At 46.8% G+C, this 14,818-nt stretch overlaps 1 protein-coding gene across 1 annotated transcript in view; it reads left to right on the forward strand.

Annotated features, from left to right (window-relative positions):
* Nucleotides 1-14,818, forward strand: part of MYBPC3 (myosin binding protein C3) — a 156,615-nt gene that overhangs the window by 122,071 nt on the left and 19,726 nt on the right. The window contains exon 25 of the mRNA XM_075326520.1: nt 13,190-13,324. Coding sequence (XP_075182635.1) covers nt 13,190-13,324 — 135 coding nt within the window. The remainder of the gene's footprint in view (nt 1-13,189; nt 13,325-14,818) is intronic.

Genomic DNA, 14,818 nt, shown 5'->3' on the forward strand with positions numbered 1-14,818 from the left:
TACAAACATTTGGACAAGCAAAACCGCACCCATAATAGTGACTAAAAAAAGAGAGAAAACCAAGTAAAATGATAATAAAAAAGACACAAATTAAATAATGAACATGGCTGAAACGCAACAGTCACTGCTGGAAGCATTGTTATTCCAGAAAAAAAGGCGCAAATACAACTATATACAGTGTGTCCACACATATCCTGTATACACCGCACCTATATACAGTGTGTCCACCCATATCCTGTATACACTGCACCTATATACAGTGTGTCCACCCATATCCTGTATACACCGCACCTATATACAGCGTGTCCACCCATATCCTGTATACACCGCACCTATATACAGCGTGTCCACCCATATCCTGTATACACCGCACCTATATACAGTGTGTCCACCCATATCCTGTATACACCGCACCTATATACAGTATGTGCACCCATATCCTGTATACACCGCACCTATATACAGTGTGTCCACACATATCCTGTATACACCGCACCTCTATACAGTGTGTCCACCCATATCCTGTATACACCACACCTATATACAGTGTGTCCACCCATATCCTGTATACACCGCACCTATATACAGCGTGTCCACCCATATCCTGTATACACCACACCTATATACAGCGTGTCCACCCATATCCTGTATACACCACACCTATATACAGTGTGTCCACCCATATCCTGTATACACCGCACCTATATACAGTGTGTCCACTCATAACCTGTATACACCGCACCTCTATACAGTGTGTCCACCCATATCCTGTATACACCGCACCTATATACAGTGTGTCCACCCATATCCTGTATACACCGCACCTATATACAGTGTGTCCACCCATATCCTGTATACACCGCACCTATATACAGTGTGTCCACCCATATCCTGTATACACCGCACCTCTATACAGTGTGTCCACCCATATCCTGTATACACCGCACCTATACAGTGTGTCCACCCATATCCTGTATACACCGCACCTATATACAGTGTGTCCACCCATATCCTGTATACACCGCACCTATATACAGTGTGTCCACCCATATCCTGTATACACCGCACCTATATACAGTGTGTCCACTCATATCCTGTATACACCGCACCTATATACAGTGTGTCCACACATATCCTGTATACACCGCACCTATATACAGTGTGTCCACTCATATCCTGTATACACCGCACCTATATACAGTGTGTCCACACATATCCTGTATACACCGCACCTATATACAGTGTGTCCACCCATATCCTGTATACAGCGCACCTATATACAGTGTGTCCACCCATATCCTGTATACACCGCACCTATATACAGTGTGTCCACCCATATCCTGTATACACCGCACCTATATACAGTGTGTCCACCCATATCCTGTATACACCGCACCTATATACAGCATGTCCACCCATATCCTGTATACACCGCACCTCTATACAGTGTGTCCACCCATATCCTGTATACACCGCACCTATATACAGTGTGTCCACCCATATCCTGTATACACCGCACCTATATACAGTGTGTCCACCCATATCCTGTATACACCGCACCTATATACAGTGTCCACCCATATCCTGTATACACCGCACCTATATACAGCGTGTCCACCCATATCCTGTATACACCGCACCTATATACAGCGTGTCCACCCATATCCTGTATACACCGCACCTCTATACAGCGTGTCCACTCATATCCTGTATACACCGCACCTATATACAGCGTGTCCACCCATATCCTGTATACACCGCACCTCTATACAGTGTGTCCACCCATATCCTGTATACACCGCACCTATATACAGTGTGTCCACACATATCCTGTATACACCGCACCCATATACAGTGTGTACACCCATATCCTGTATACACCGCACCTATATACAGTGTGTCCACCCATATCCTGTATACACCGCACCTATATACAGTGTGTCCACCCATATCCTGTATACACCGCACCTATATACAGTGTGTCCACCCATATCCTGTATACACCGCACCTATATACAGTGTGTCCACCCATATCCTGTATACACCGCACCTATATACAGTGTGTCCACCCATATCCTGTATACACCGCACCTATATACAGCGTGTCCACCCATATCCTGTATACACCGCACCTATATACAGCGTGTCCACCCATATCCTGTATACACCGCACCTCTATACAGTGTGTCCACCCATATCCTGTATACACCGCACCTATATACAGTGTGTGCACCCATATCCTGTATACACCGCACCTATATACAGTGTGTCCACCCATATCCTGTATACACCGCACCTATATACAGTGTGTCCACACATATCCTGTATACACCGCACCTATATACAGTGTGTCCACCCATATCCTGTATACACCGCACCTATATACAGTGTGTCCACACATATCCTGTATACACCGCACCTATATACAGTGTGTCCACACATATCCTGTATACACCGCACCTATATACAGTGTGTCCACCCATATCCTGTATACACCGCACCTATATACAGTGTGTCCACACATATCCTGTATACACCGCACCTATATACAGTGTGTCAACACATATCCTGTATACACCGCACCTATATACAGTGTGTCAACACATATCCTTAAGTTAATGGCGGTGGACAGGATATGGGTGGACACTGTATATAGGTGTGGTGTATACAGGATATGGGTGCACACACTGTATATAGGTGCGGTGTATACAGGATATGGGTGCACACACTGTATAGAGGTGCGGTGTATACAGATATGGGTGCACACACTGTATAGAGGTGCGGTGTATACAGGATATGGGTGCACACACTGTATATAGGTGCGGTGTATACAGGATATGGGTGCACACACTGTATAGAGGTGCGGTGTATACAGGATATGGGTGAACACACTGTATATAGGTGCGGTGTATACAGCATATGGGTGCACACACTGTATATAGGTGCGGTGTATACAGGATATGGGTGCACACACTGTATATAGGTGCGGTGTATACAGGATATGGGTGCACACACTGTATAGAGGTGCGGTGTATACAGGATATGGGTGGACACACTGTATAGAGGTGCGGTGTATACAGGATATGGGTGGACACACTGTATATAGGTGTGGTGTATACAGGATATGGGTGCACACACTGTATATAGGTGCGGTGTATACAGGATATGGGTGCACACACTGTATAGAGGTGCGGTGTATACAGGATATGGGTGGACACACTGTATATAGGTGCGGTGTATACAGGATATGGGTGCACACACTGTATATAGGTGCGGTGTATACAGGATATGGGTGCACACACTGTATATAGGTGCGGTGTATACAGGATATGGGTGCACACACTGTATAGAGGTGCGGTGTATACAGGATATGGGTGCACACACTGTATAGAGGTGCGGTGTATACAGATATGGGTGCACACACTGTATATAGGTGCGGTGTATACAGGATATGGGTGCACACACTGTATATAGGTGCGGTGTATACAGGATATGGGTGCACACACTGTATAGAGGTGCGGTGTATACAGGATATGGGTGGACACACTGTATATAGGTGCGGTGTATACAGATATGGGTGCACACACTGTATAGAGGTGCGGTGTATACAGGATATGGGTGCACACACTGTATATAGGTGCGGTGTATACAGGATATGGGTGCACACACTGTATAGAGGTGCGGTGTATACAGGATATGGGTGCACACACTGTATAGAGGTGCGGTGTATACAGGATATGGGTGCACACACTGTATAGAGGTGCGGTGTATACAGGATATGTGTGGACACGCTGTATAGAGGTGCGGTGTATACAGGATATGTGTGGACACACTGTATAGAGGTGCGGTGTATACAGGATATGGGTGGACACACTGTATATAGGTGCGGTGTATACAGGATATGGGTGCACACACTGTATAGAGGTGCGGTGTATACAGGATATGTGTGGACACGCTGTATAGAGGTGCGGTGTATACAGGATATGGGTGGACACGCTGTATATAGGTGCGGTGTATACAGGATATGGGTGGAGACACTGTATATAGGTGCGGTGTATACAGGATATGGGTGCACACACTGTATAGAGGTGCGGTGTATACAGGATATGTGTGGACACGCTGTATAGAGGTGCGGTGTATACAGGATATGGGTGGACACGCTGTATAGAGGTGCGGTGTATACAGGATATGGGTGCACACACTGTATAGAGGTGCGGTGTATACAGGATATGTGTGGACACGCTGTATAGAGGTGCGGTGTATACAGGATATGGGTGGACACGCTGTATATCTGCTCCCTTGTTACCCGGGCTGCGGCCTCCGTTTATTTTATCATATTATGTTGCGCTTTTGAATGTTCTGGAAATGTGTAAAATGTGGAAACTTAAAGTTGAAGTAAATCTATTGCTGGCGTGCGGCTGATGTTCTGTTCTTTGGTATTTGAAGTCGTATGAAATATTTGTGGTCACATTTATGGTCGGTAGCAGCTGCGGCTCAAGGAGAGAGGAGTCTACTGGGTACTTAACGGTATTGTCTGAGGATTGACACTGGTCCCATGTGTCCAGGAGATGCCACCAATATATCATAAGCAGTGGTCTTTTATCTCTAGAACCATATAGCAGAATAGTGAGTGCAGCTCCGGAGTATAATACAGGAGGTAACTCAGGATCAGTAATGTATGTACACAGTGACTGCACCAGCAGAATAGTGAGTGCAGCTCTGGAGTATAATACAGGAGGTAACTCAGGATCAGTAATGTATGTACACAGTGACTGCACCAGCAGAATAGTGAGTGCAGCTCTGGAGTATAATACAGGAGGTAACTCAGGTTCAGTAATGTATGTACACAGTGACTGCACCAGCAGAATAGTGAGTGCAGCTCTGGAGAATAATACAGGAGGTAACTCAGGATCAGTAATGTATGTACACAGTGACTGCACCAGCAGAATAGTGAGTGCAGCTCTGGAGTATAATACAGGAGGTAACTCAGGATCAGTAATGTAATGTATGTACACAGTGACTGCACCAGCAGAATAGTGAGTGCAGCTCTGGAGTATAATACAGGAGGTAACTCAGGATCAGTAATGTATGTACACAGTGACTGCACCAGCAGAATAGTGAGTGCAGCTCTGGAGAATAATACAGGAGGTAACTCAGGTTCAGTAATGTATGTACACAGTGATTGCACCAGCAGAATAGTGAGTGCAGCTCTGGGGTATAATACAGGAGGTAACTCCAGATCTAATAAAACCCTTTAGATTGCTATGGAGAATGTTTATGCTCACACTCTTCTGTTTATTATGATGGCCTTTATGCTGTAAATTTAGACACTTGTCGGCCTCCATGGTGCGTCGTCTGTATGAACAGAAGCCTACAGGAATAGAATATAGTCATTTGTCAGGGTGAAAGACCGCACCTTGTCACAACTGTCAGCGATCCTCCTGTGCCTGCAGTCACTAAAGTCACAGCGGTCACTTCATGTGAACACAGAGCATTTGTTACAGAGTGACCCGACCTTCATGGGCTGAAAGGAAGAGATATAGCCATCTAATGTTTAGAGCCCAATCATATTGCACTCGTCTATGCCTCTTTTCACATTTAAACTGCCATGGAATAAATGGCACTATATATATATATATATAAAAGAGCCGTTGTGATTACTCGTGGTTACTTGCTAATCCCTCCCCTCCATGTGACGTCATCACAGCCGAGCCATCCCACACATAAGCTCGCATGCGCAGCCACCGCCTCCTCCTCTCCTGCCACGCCTCCTCTCCTGTGGATCAACCCGCCAGCTCCTGGCTGCGTTCCCGAGCTTTGCGCACCCAGGGAGGTGAGCTGTATACCCTTGGGGGGAGGTAATAATAATAATAATTCTATTCATTTATATAGCGCTATTAATTCCACAGCGCTTTACATACATTGGTAATACTGTCCCCATTGGGGCTCACAATCTAGAGTCCCTATCTGTATGTCTTTGGAGTGTGGGAGGAAAACGGAGACCCCGGAGGAAACCCACGCAAACACGGGGAGAACATACAAACTCCTTGCAGAGGTGAGCTGTATACCCTTGGGGGGAGGTGAGCTGTATACCCTTGAAGATGAGAGCTGTATATCTTTGGGGGGGAGTTATATACCAGGGAGGTGAGCTGTATACCCTTGGGGGGAGAGCTGTATCCAGGGATGTGAGCTAAATACCCTTGTGTGGTTAGAGAGCGGTATACCCTTGGGGAGGAGAGCTGTATATCCTTGGGGAGGAGAGCTGTATATCCTTGGGGAGAGAGCTGTATATCCTTGGGGAGGAGAGCTGTATACCCTTGGGGGGAAAGCTGTAAACCCTTAGGGGGAGGGGATCTGTATACCCTTGGTGAGAGGGGAGTTGTATACCCTTGGGGGGAAGGGAGCTGTTTACCCTTGGAAGGAGAGCTGTATACCCTTGGGGGGGGAGGAAAGCTGTGTACCCTTGAGCCGATCATTAGCTGGCTGAGAACAAGTAGTAATAATATATAATGAGACGGTGAGCAGTGCAGAGATAGCACCGTGCTGGCCCCACATTTATGACCCCTCTCCTGCCCACAATCCGTGTGCTAATCAGTGGCACACAAAGTGATATCCACACGTGAGAACCATCTCAGCTTCAGGACCTGATTGATTGGCGCCAGCACACCACGACACTGCGCACCACGACACTGCGCACCACGACACTGCGCACCACGACACCGCGCACCACGACACCGCGCACCACGACACCGCGCACCACGACACCGCGCAAGACTGGTAAACCAGCGCCATTCCCAAGGTTTGTAGCCCTCACAAGTCCGAAGGAGTTTTCCTGCAGTCGTCACTTGCACATCGAGAGCGATGAGGGGCGCTGCGGCCCGCCAGGTTTGGGCAGGTATCGTGCTCCTGTCCGCTCTCCGTGTGGTAGTGAGAAGCGCCCCATAGCCCATGACAGGGATAGTTCAGATAGTTGACATTAATGTTCTATACATTTATGCACTGTATGGACCCACTCAGGACATCATCCATCATTGGTCAGCCCTGGAGATCTGCCACGATGGGCTTTTAGGTATTTTTTTCTTTTATCTGAGAATCCTAGTGCAAAATTACCAGCGCATGTGAACATGCCAGAAACATGCCAGAAACATGCTAAAGGTGTTTACTACATGTACAAACCCTCAGCCAGACTCCATCAATGGAACCGCTGAGCCCAGTTATCCCGGAGCCGTCCTTACAGGGTCTCCGCACCCCCCATCAACACCATTACAGCTTCAGGTTTTGTAACCGTAGGCGAAAAGGGGACACACAAGACGCTCAATAGGCTCAAATGAATACCTGTTAACCCTTTCTTGATCACTCTCAGGAATAGTTCATTCTAAAAGTGAAGCCTAGCTTACATTACATCACTATATACAGCGAGGCAGGGGAGACCTGCACCACCGGCCCTAATAAGGACGGCGTCACCGGTGACCACACGGTATACTGTGTGTGCATGCTCTTATCTGCTGCCTGAGCTGCGCTGCCTCATTTATTTTTATGGTTAACCATGATTTTTATATTTTTGGGGCATTTCTTCAAAAATATGTATTGTTGGACTTCATAGAGCGATGCTTAGTAGTATCATAGTTTATACTGCTTATCTGCATTGTAGTTATGTGTACTCTGGTATTATTGAGCTATTGTTTGCAAGTGTTCTGTGCACCATATTGGTCTCTTATTCAAAGCATGGCTGTGTACCTCCTGCCTTCATACCCCATAGTTACCAGAACCTGCTTTTGGTGCACATGCCAGTATAATCTGTCTTTTATACATGCCAGTATAATCTGTCCTGATTCTCATGATCTTTCTTTCATTTTTCATTTTGATTGATTGGTTGGTTCCTCTTCATCAGCATTCTGCCAGCACTATATGTATTGGAACTCCTGTTCCCTCACTTCTCAGCATACACTCAGCTTGTTAATGTGGAATTGAGTGTCAGCTATAACATGAAAACCCTCCTCTGTTTCTCTGCCCCATTTCAACTGTGTTAAGCAGCATACAAGAGAGATAAAACCCTATCCATACTTCCTGTGCAGCGACAAAGACCTGCCCCACTTCCTGTGCAGCGACAAAGACCTGCCCCACTTCCTGTGCAGAGACAAAGACCTGCCACACCTCTTCTGCAGAGACAAAGACCTGCCCCACTTCCTATGCAGAGACAAAGACCTGCCCCACTTCCTGTAGAAAGACAAAGACCTGCCCCACTTCCTGTAGAAAGACACAGACCTGCCCCACTTCCTATGCAGAGACAAAGACCTGCCCCACTTCCTGTAGAAAGACAAAGACCTGCCCCACTTCCTGTAGAAAGACACAGACCTGCCCCACTTCCTGTAGAGACGAAGACCTGCCCCCACTTCCTGTAGAGACGAAGACCTGCCCCCACTTCCTGTAGAGACAAAGACCTGCCCCCACTTCCTGTAGAAAGACACAGACCTGCTCCATTTCCTGTAGAGACAAAGACCTGCCCCCACTTCCTGTAGAGACAAAGACCTGCCCCCACTTCCTGTAGAGACAAAGACCTGCCCCCACTTCCTGTAGAGACAAAGACCTGCCCCACTTCCTGTAGAGACGAAGATCTGCCCCCACTTCCTGTAGAGACAAAGACCTGCTCCATTTCCTGTAGAGACAAAGACCTGCCCTCACTTCCTGTAGAGACAAAGACCTGCCCCTACTTCCTGTAGAGACAAAGACCTGCTCCATTTCCTGTAGAGACAAAGACCTGCCTCCACTTCCTGTAGAGACAAAGACCTGCCTCCACTTCCTGTAGAGACAAAGACCTGCCCCCACTTCCTAGAAACAGGCAAAGAGCTGTTTGGCCAAGAGCTATTCCTTAGACGTGCAAAATTCTCCTCTAGCGGTGGCCAACATGCCCGACCCATAAAGTTCCCTGACATCTACCACTGTGGAGTGGTCTGTACACCCCAAGCACATTAGATAGTTGGTCAATCCTGCTGAAATCAGTGGGTTTGGATCGCTTACCCTCGTAGGGTCACTACTTCACCAGCCTCGGTCTGGGAATGATCACTAAAATTTGTAGCTTTTTAGTTTAAAAGTGAAATCACAATTTAATTGCAATTTTGTTCTCTACCAGATCATCACCATGTTCTATAGATCACGTTACCCCCCCCCCTCACGTCCGTATTTCCTGGTGTCACCATTATTAGCACAGCAGCGGGAGGGTTGACGGGATCTTTTCGTGACTTGAGTAGTGGAGAGTAATAAAGTTTCTTGGTCACTTCATTGGGGGACGCAGAAGATCAGGAGCGCCCTAGTCAAGATGGTGGTGGCCATCAAAGCAATTCTGTTTGCCCAGTTCCTGAGCAGACCACTGCAGTCGGCACTGCTTTCCCGCTGGGACAAGTCTGTTTTCTCTTAGGATCGTCTGATACACCTCCCTCCCTCCCCAGGGTCAGACAGTCTGTTATGGTGGTAGGATTCGTCCCTCATTTTTCTTGATGGCGCCTTCCTCCATATTCACTGGCAGATAGCTGCGACGGATGTCAGCCTACTCGGTTTGGGAGCAGTCTTCCGGAATTAGACTGTGCAGGATCGGTGGAAAAGCCATGAAGTCCTCTTTCCCATCAACATCCTGGAACTCAGGGCCATTTGTCTTCCCCTAAAGAGTTGGCAGGACCATCTCCATGACCATAGCAAAGCCATCACCATGGCCTACATGAACCACCAAGGAGGGACTCGTCAAGCAAAGTCTCCCTGGATTCTCGTCTGTGTGGAACGAAGAATCCCAGTTATTTCAGCAGTCCACATCCCGAGAGTGGACAACTGGGCTGCAGGTTTCCAAAGTCGCGAGGGGCTGGCTAACCGCAGGAGACTCGTCTCTGCATCCGACCGTCTTCACACAGATCTGCCTTCGGTGGAGCCCTGCAGACGTCAACCTGATGGCATCCAGACACAATCACAAGGTGCCCCGGGCCATGTGCAGAGCTCGCGATCCTCTATCAGTCACATCCGATGCCCTAGTGATTCCTTGGTCGCAGTTCTCCATTCCTTATCTATTCCCCTTGGCTACCCAGGCTTCTGAAGATCCGGTCAGAAGGCATTCCCCTTCTCCTCGAGGCTCCGGATTGGCAGTTGGACAATCCTGCTGAAATCCTTGGGTTTGGATCACTTACCCCCCCCCCCCCCCCCCCCCCCCGTACAGTCACTGTACCTCACCAGCCTTGGTCTGGGAATGAAAACTAAAATTTGGAGTTTTTTTTAATAAATTTCAAAATGAAATTATATTTTTTTTTTCTGCCAGATCATCTTCTATAGATCATGTTAACCCCTTGGACGCCCGTATTTCCCGGTGTCACCATTATGATCACAGCAGCGGGAGGGCTGACGGGATCTTTTCATGTCTTGAGACAGAACAGCGGCCTAAACCCTTCCTTAGTGGTGGAGCATCATAAACCTTTATATTACAAATGAGTCAGATCGTGGTGACATTTACGGGATTCAGGGCGACAGCTGCGACGGTCTTTGCGCCGGTTAGATAATTCCTTGTCTTCTTCTATTTTCATTAAATATTATGTCACCTGAAGTCGCCTTTCTTGAGGGCTGACTCAAAGGAGGTGAATGCACCCGGTGGCCTCCTCGTACGCGGGGTCTATATATAAAGACCTTGTTGTATGGAGGGTGGAGACCACAACTCTACTTTTTTACATTTTGTCCTCGTCCCCCAAATCGTTTCTATGAATTTATCATTCCAGATCTGGCTTTAGTTACGTAAATGTGCTGATGGGAAAGCGGCTGCTATATTTAGAGGTGAGAGCATTAGCGTTGTCGAGGATCAAGGCTCAGAATGTGGGAAAGAAATGTTCCTCCTTGGTATAAGGAGGGGTAGGGAGTGGGGTCTCTGAGCTCATCCTCCAGCCCCCTCCTCTCCTATACTCCTACAGTCCCTAGGTTATTTCACCCTCGCCTTATCCCTTTCATCCTCACATTGGAGCAGCGAGTGGGAAGTTTGGTTTCCTGGAGCCTCCAGAAGTTCCACCATGACTCGATTGTCGCGTTTAGATCAAAGTTCCCAAGTGGAATCTTCAAGACCTGTCCGAAGAAAAAAAATAGAAATTAAAGGTCTGGCCCTGATCTATCGCTCCTGATCATTGGAGGAATCAATGCTCGACGGTCCCGAGGACTCAAGCGTCGTAGGCTTGGAGGATTGGTCGTGTGTTGCCGACCGGTGGAACTCGGTTGATTGTTCACGACGTAGCTGGAGAATATTTTTGTAGATTTGGTGACTCTCGTGGAGCATTTATGTGGGGGTTATGGCTCTTTTTGCTTTTGCGTTGGACACTTGGTTGTTGTATCGTGACCCCGGCTTATTTGTTGTCCGCGGTGGATTGGTAGCTGCACATCGACCCAACATCATTGGGTTTTAAGGAATCGGATTGAATTTTCTCATCAGTAGAGTGAGGGATGAGGACGGAGAGCCATTGAATACTCTGTGTGCAGGGTGTTGGGTTGTATTCACAAGTGACAGGTTTTGTACCTTTTTAATAGTCGGAAAAACATTTTTTTTTGTACAAAGGAATAGTTACAGCAGTAATATCCCGTGTAATAACAGCTGTCGGCTTCCTTTGCCCTTTGCATGCACTTTTTTTGGGCAGCGTTTTTATACTTTGTTTTTTATATACATTTCTATGGTTGAGTTTTTTTTACATTAAACATTTCTAGATTCCTTTTAGAATCTCATGATTTATAATGTAAAAAATGGGACAAAAAGTCGCCAAAAATGCACTAGACGGTAACATCGCAACGGAGATCCTCGGGAGAAAAATGCAAAATAAGTGGCCAAAAATATGCCCCATCCTCCATAATTGTGCAGCAGCATCAGTAGAAAGATGGACGGTGCAATTACATCCCAGTATCATCTATATCCCGTGTGAGTCTGGACCTCGCCGTCCACAGGATCAGTATTTGCCGGGGTCTGTGGTGTTAGGGGGTCTCACCGCTGTTTTAACTTGTGCTCAGATGAATGAGAACTAGACATCAGATCGCTGGTTCACATTACATTGCCACAACTTGATATATGGACTTTCTGCCTCCCGTGTAACCAAGGTCCCCAAAATACAAGTCAGACCCTCAAACATAGAAGGTCAAACGTCCCGGGACCATATAATATGATGATTTCTCCCCAGACGACTGTTGTATTTGTCTGATTGATGTTTTATAGATGTTGTGATGGTGATTATTGAATCCTTGGCGTTGCTGCATTTTCCTCTCCCATCTGACATTTTGATGCAAGTGTTCATAAAAATTAATAAGACATGAAACCTTTCTTAGGCTATGGTCACACAGGGCTTTTTTTGGTAAGTTTTTTTCCTGACCAAAACCTGATCTTGTGGCAGGAATTCTCCTTTGAGTCGGTGCATTTTTGGTGCGTTCTTTAGTGGCGTTTTTGCTGCAGATTTGGTGCAGATTTGCTGCTTTTTTTTCTACAAAATGGGTTGAATCAATGGAAAAAAAAACACAGCAAATCTGCAGCAAAGAATTGACATGCTCATTCTTTAAAAACCTGACCAAAAATGCATGTATTTAACAACAGTCAGGAAAAAAACCTGACGTATGTGTGTATGAGATTTCAGAAATCTCATAGACTTTGCTGGGACTGTAAAAAGCAGCTTTTTTAGCATGGATTTACATAAAACCAAGGCAAATCTGACGCTAAAAAACGCTGCAAAAACTTACCAAAAACGCCCTGTGTGAACATAGCCTAACATCATTTCTCTCCCTTTTACACCCCCCTCCCGACTCTTGCATCAATATCTACAGAATATGCCACGGATGAAATCTGCCTTACACCAGAAGCACATTTTTGCAACTGTAAATCCATAGTGAAATACACTGCAGGAAAAGTAATTAATATTTTACCAAATTCCGTCCGACGGTTGCGGAGATTTTCCACCAGAAATTGAAATGTTGCCCGGTTTCTGATGCAGTTTTTGTCGCCATGGTGGAGGCAGCAGGAAGGAGAGGTTAATATCTCATGATTTCTTCCTTTTTTCCGGATTCCGGTCATTCGTATGCGACGACCGACACGTCCAGTACAATGTGGAGCGTTTGCATTGGGTCATGTCCATATATTGATCATTGGGCTGGAATTGACACCGCTTTATATGTTCCTGATTCTTCCCCTTCTGTTTTTCAGCTCCTACAAGTGAACCGACCGCGCTGACGGTGGAGGACGTGAGCGACACCAGCATTACCCTGAAATGGAGGCCTCCCGAGAGGATCGGTGCCGGAGGACTGGACGGATACATCGTGGAGTACTGCAAGGAGGGATGTGAGTGTAACCGGTCCCTGGCCCCAATATTGCTCATAGTCTATCCCCCCCAATCTCATACACACTCCCCATCCACCATCCTGATTCTTAAGACTTAATTCACATTTATCCGTCCAAAATCAAAAACTGAAATGTCATAGAATTTGCTAAATAAAACGCTGCAGTTTCCCTTTAGTTTTTGGTCTATGTGGCGGCCTAACGTGGCCTTTAGGTCACATAGAAATCCCAGGAGATCTCATGACCGGAGGTGGACATATCATTGGTGCAACAACACGGGGCCCCGAGAGGTAAAGGGCCACATCCAGCTCCAAAGCAGGTGGAATGGTGCATCATGATGAGATGTTGGACTACAAAGGCCCATACACTGTTTTTGCAGAGGGGCCCTTTTCTGTCTGTGTCCAGCATTGCTCATGACCACGGCATGCACAGTGTTGCGCCACCTGGAGGCAGTTTGTTCTATAGTGCCACCTATAGGTAGTTACCATGTATAGGTGGAGCTAGACCCAGTCCTCGTCCTTACTGGAGAAGAGCCCATTTTCACTCTTTTTCCCAGAGAGCATTGCCTGTAATCCATCCTACATTTGCTGGACCTCGATAGAACCAGAACCTTCAGGAGTAGAGCAGAAATTCGGACATAAATCACTGGGCGCACGGGACTTCTTTTCCCACGGATACATGAAGCCACCACTCTCGTGAAAATTTAAAGGGTCATTCCTGGAACTGAACGTTATCCCCTATTGATAGAATAAGGAATAACTTAGTGATTGCTGTGTGTCCGACCCCTGGGACCATCTTCACTACAGTAGTCTCTGAATTGTAAAGCGCTGCGGAATATGTTGGCGCTATAGACAAAGATTTATTATTATAGCAGAGCTGCACATGCTCCATTCATTGTCTATGGGACTGCCGGAAATAGCAAAGCGCTGTACTTGGCTTATTTCCCAACAAACCCATAGACAGGGACTATAGCAGAGGGCGAGCATGCGCACTTCTGCTGCATTCAGGCAGAGCTCTGCAGAGTCGTGGTCTCGGGATCGGTGGCGGTCCCAGTAGCAGGACCCCCCCGAGGATTACACTACTTTATGGATAAGGCAGAACTTTGAATTCTGCGAAATATCCCATTAGGACTCCAAAGAGTGGCTCGATTTAACCAGTGATAAAACCCATTGCTTTGCGAGATTCTGTTGGGAGATATTTCCGCTGAATGTGTCTGGCCACCTAGTGGTTGTGATGTGGATTGCGTCCTGTCAGCGGTGGTTTTCTTTACATATAAATGTGCATCGAGAAAAATTGGAAAATGTTAAAGTGTAAAACATCTGGTAATTCGGTAAAATTGTGACAAATTTTATTCCTAACCAAGCGGCAGAAGAACTGGCTTTGGAGTCACATGAATGCGTCCTGGTGCCATAAGATACTGAAATGATAGGTGGCGTCATGGTGAAATGCCCCTGGCACCGTGTGACAGTGAACATGGCTGACATTGGTAGTCAGAAC

The sequence above is a fragment of the Anomaloglossus baeobatrachus genome, chromosome 10 (genome assembly GCF_048569485.1).
Source record: "Anomaloglossus baeobatrachus isolate aAnoBae1 chromosome 10, aAnoBae1.hap1, whole genome shotgun sequence".
Lineage (NCBI taxonomy): Eukaryota > Metazoa > Chordata > Amphibia > Anura > Aromobatidae > Anomaloglossus > Anomaloglossus baeobatrachus.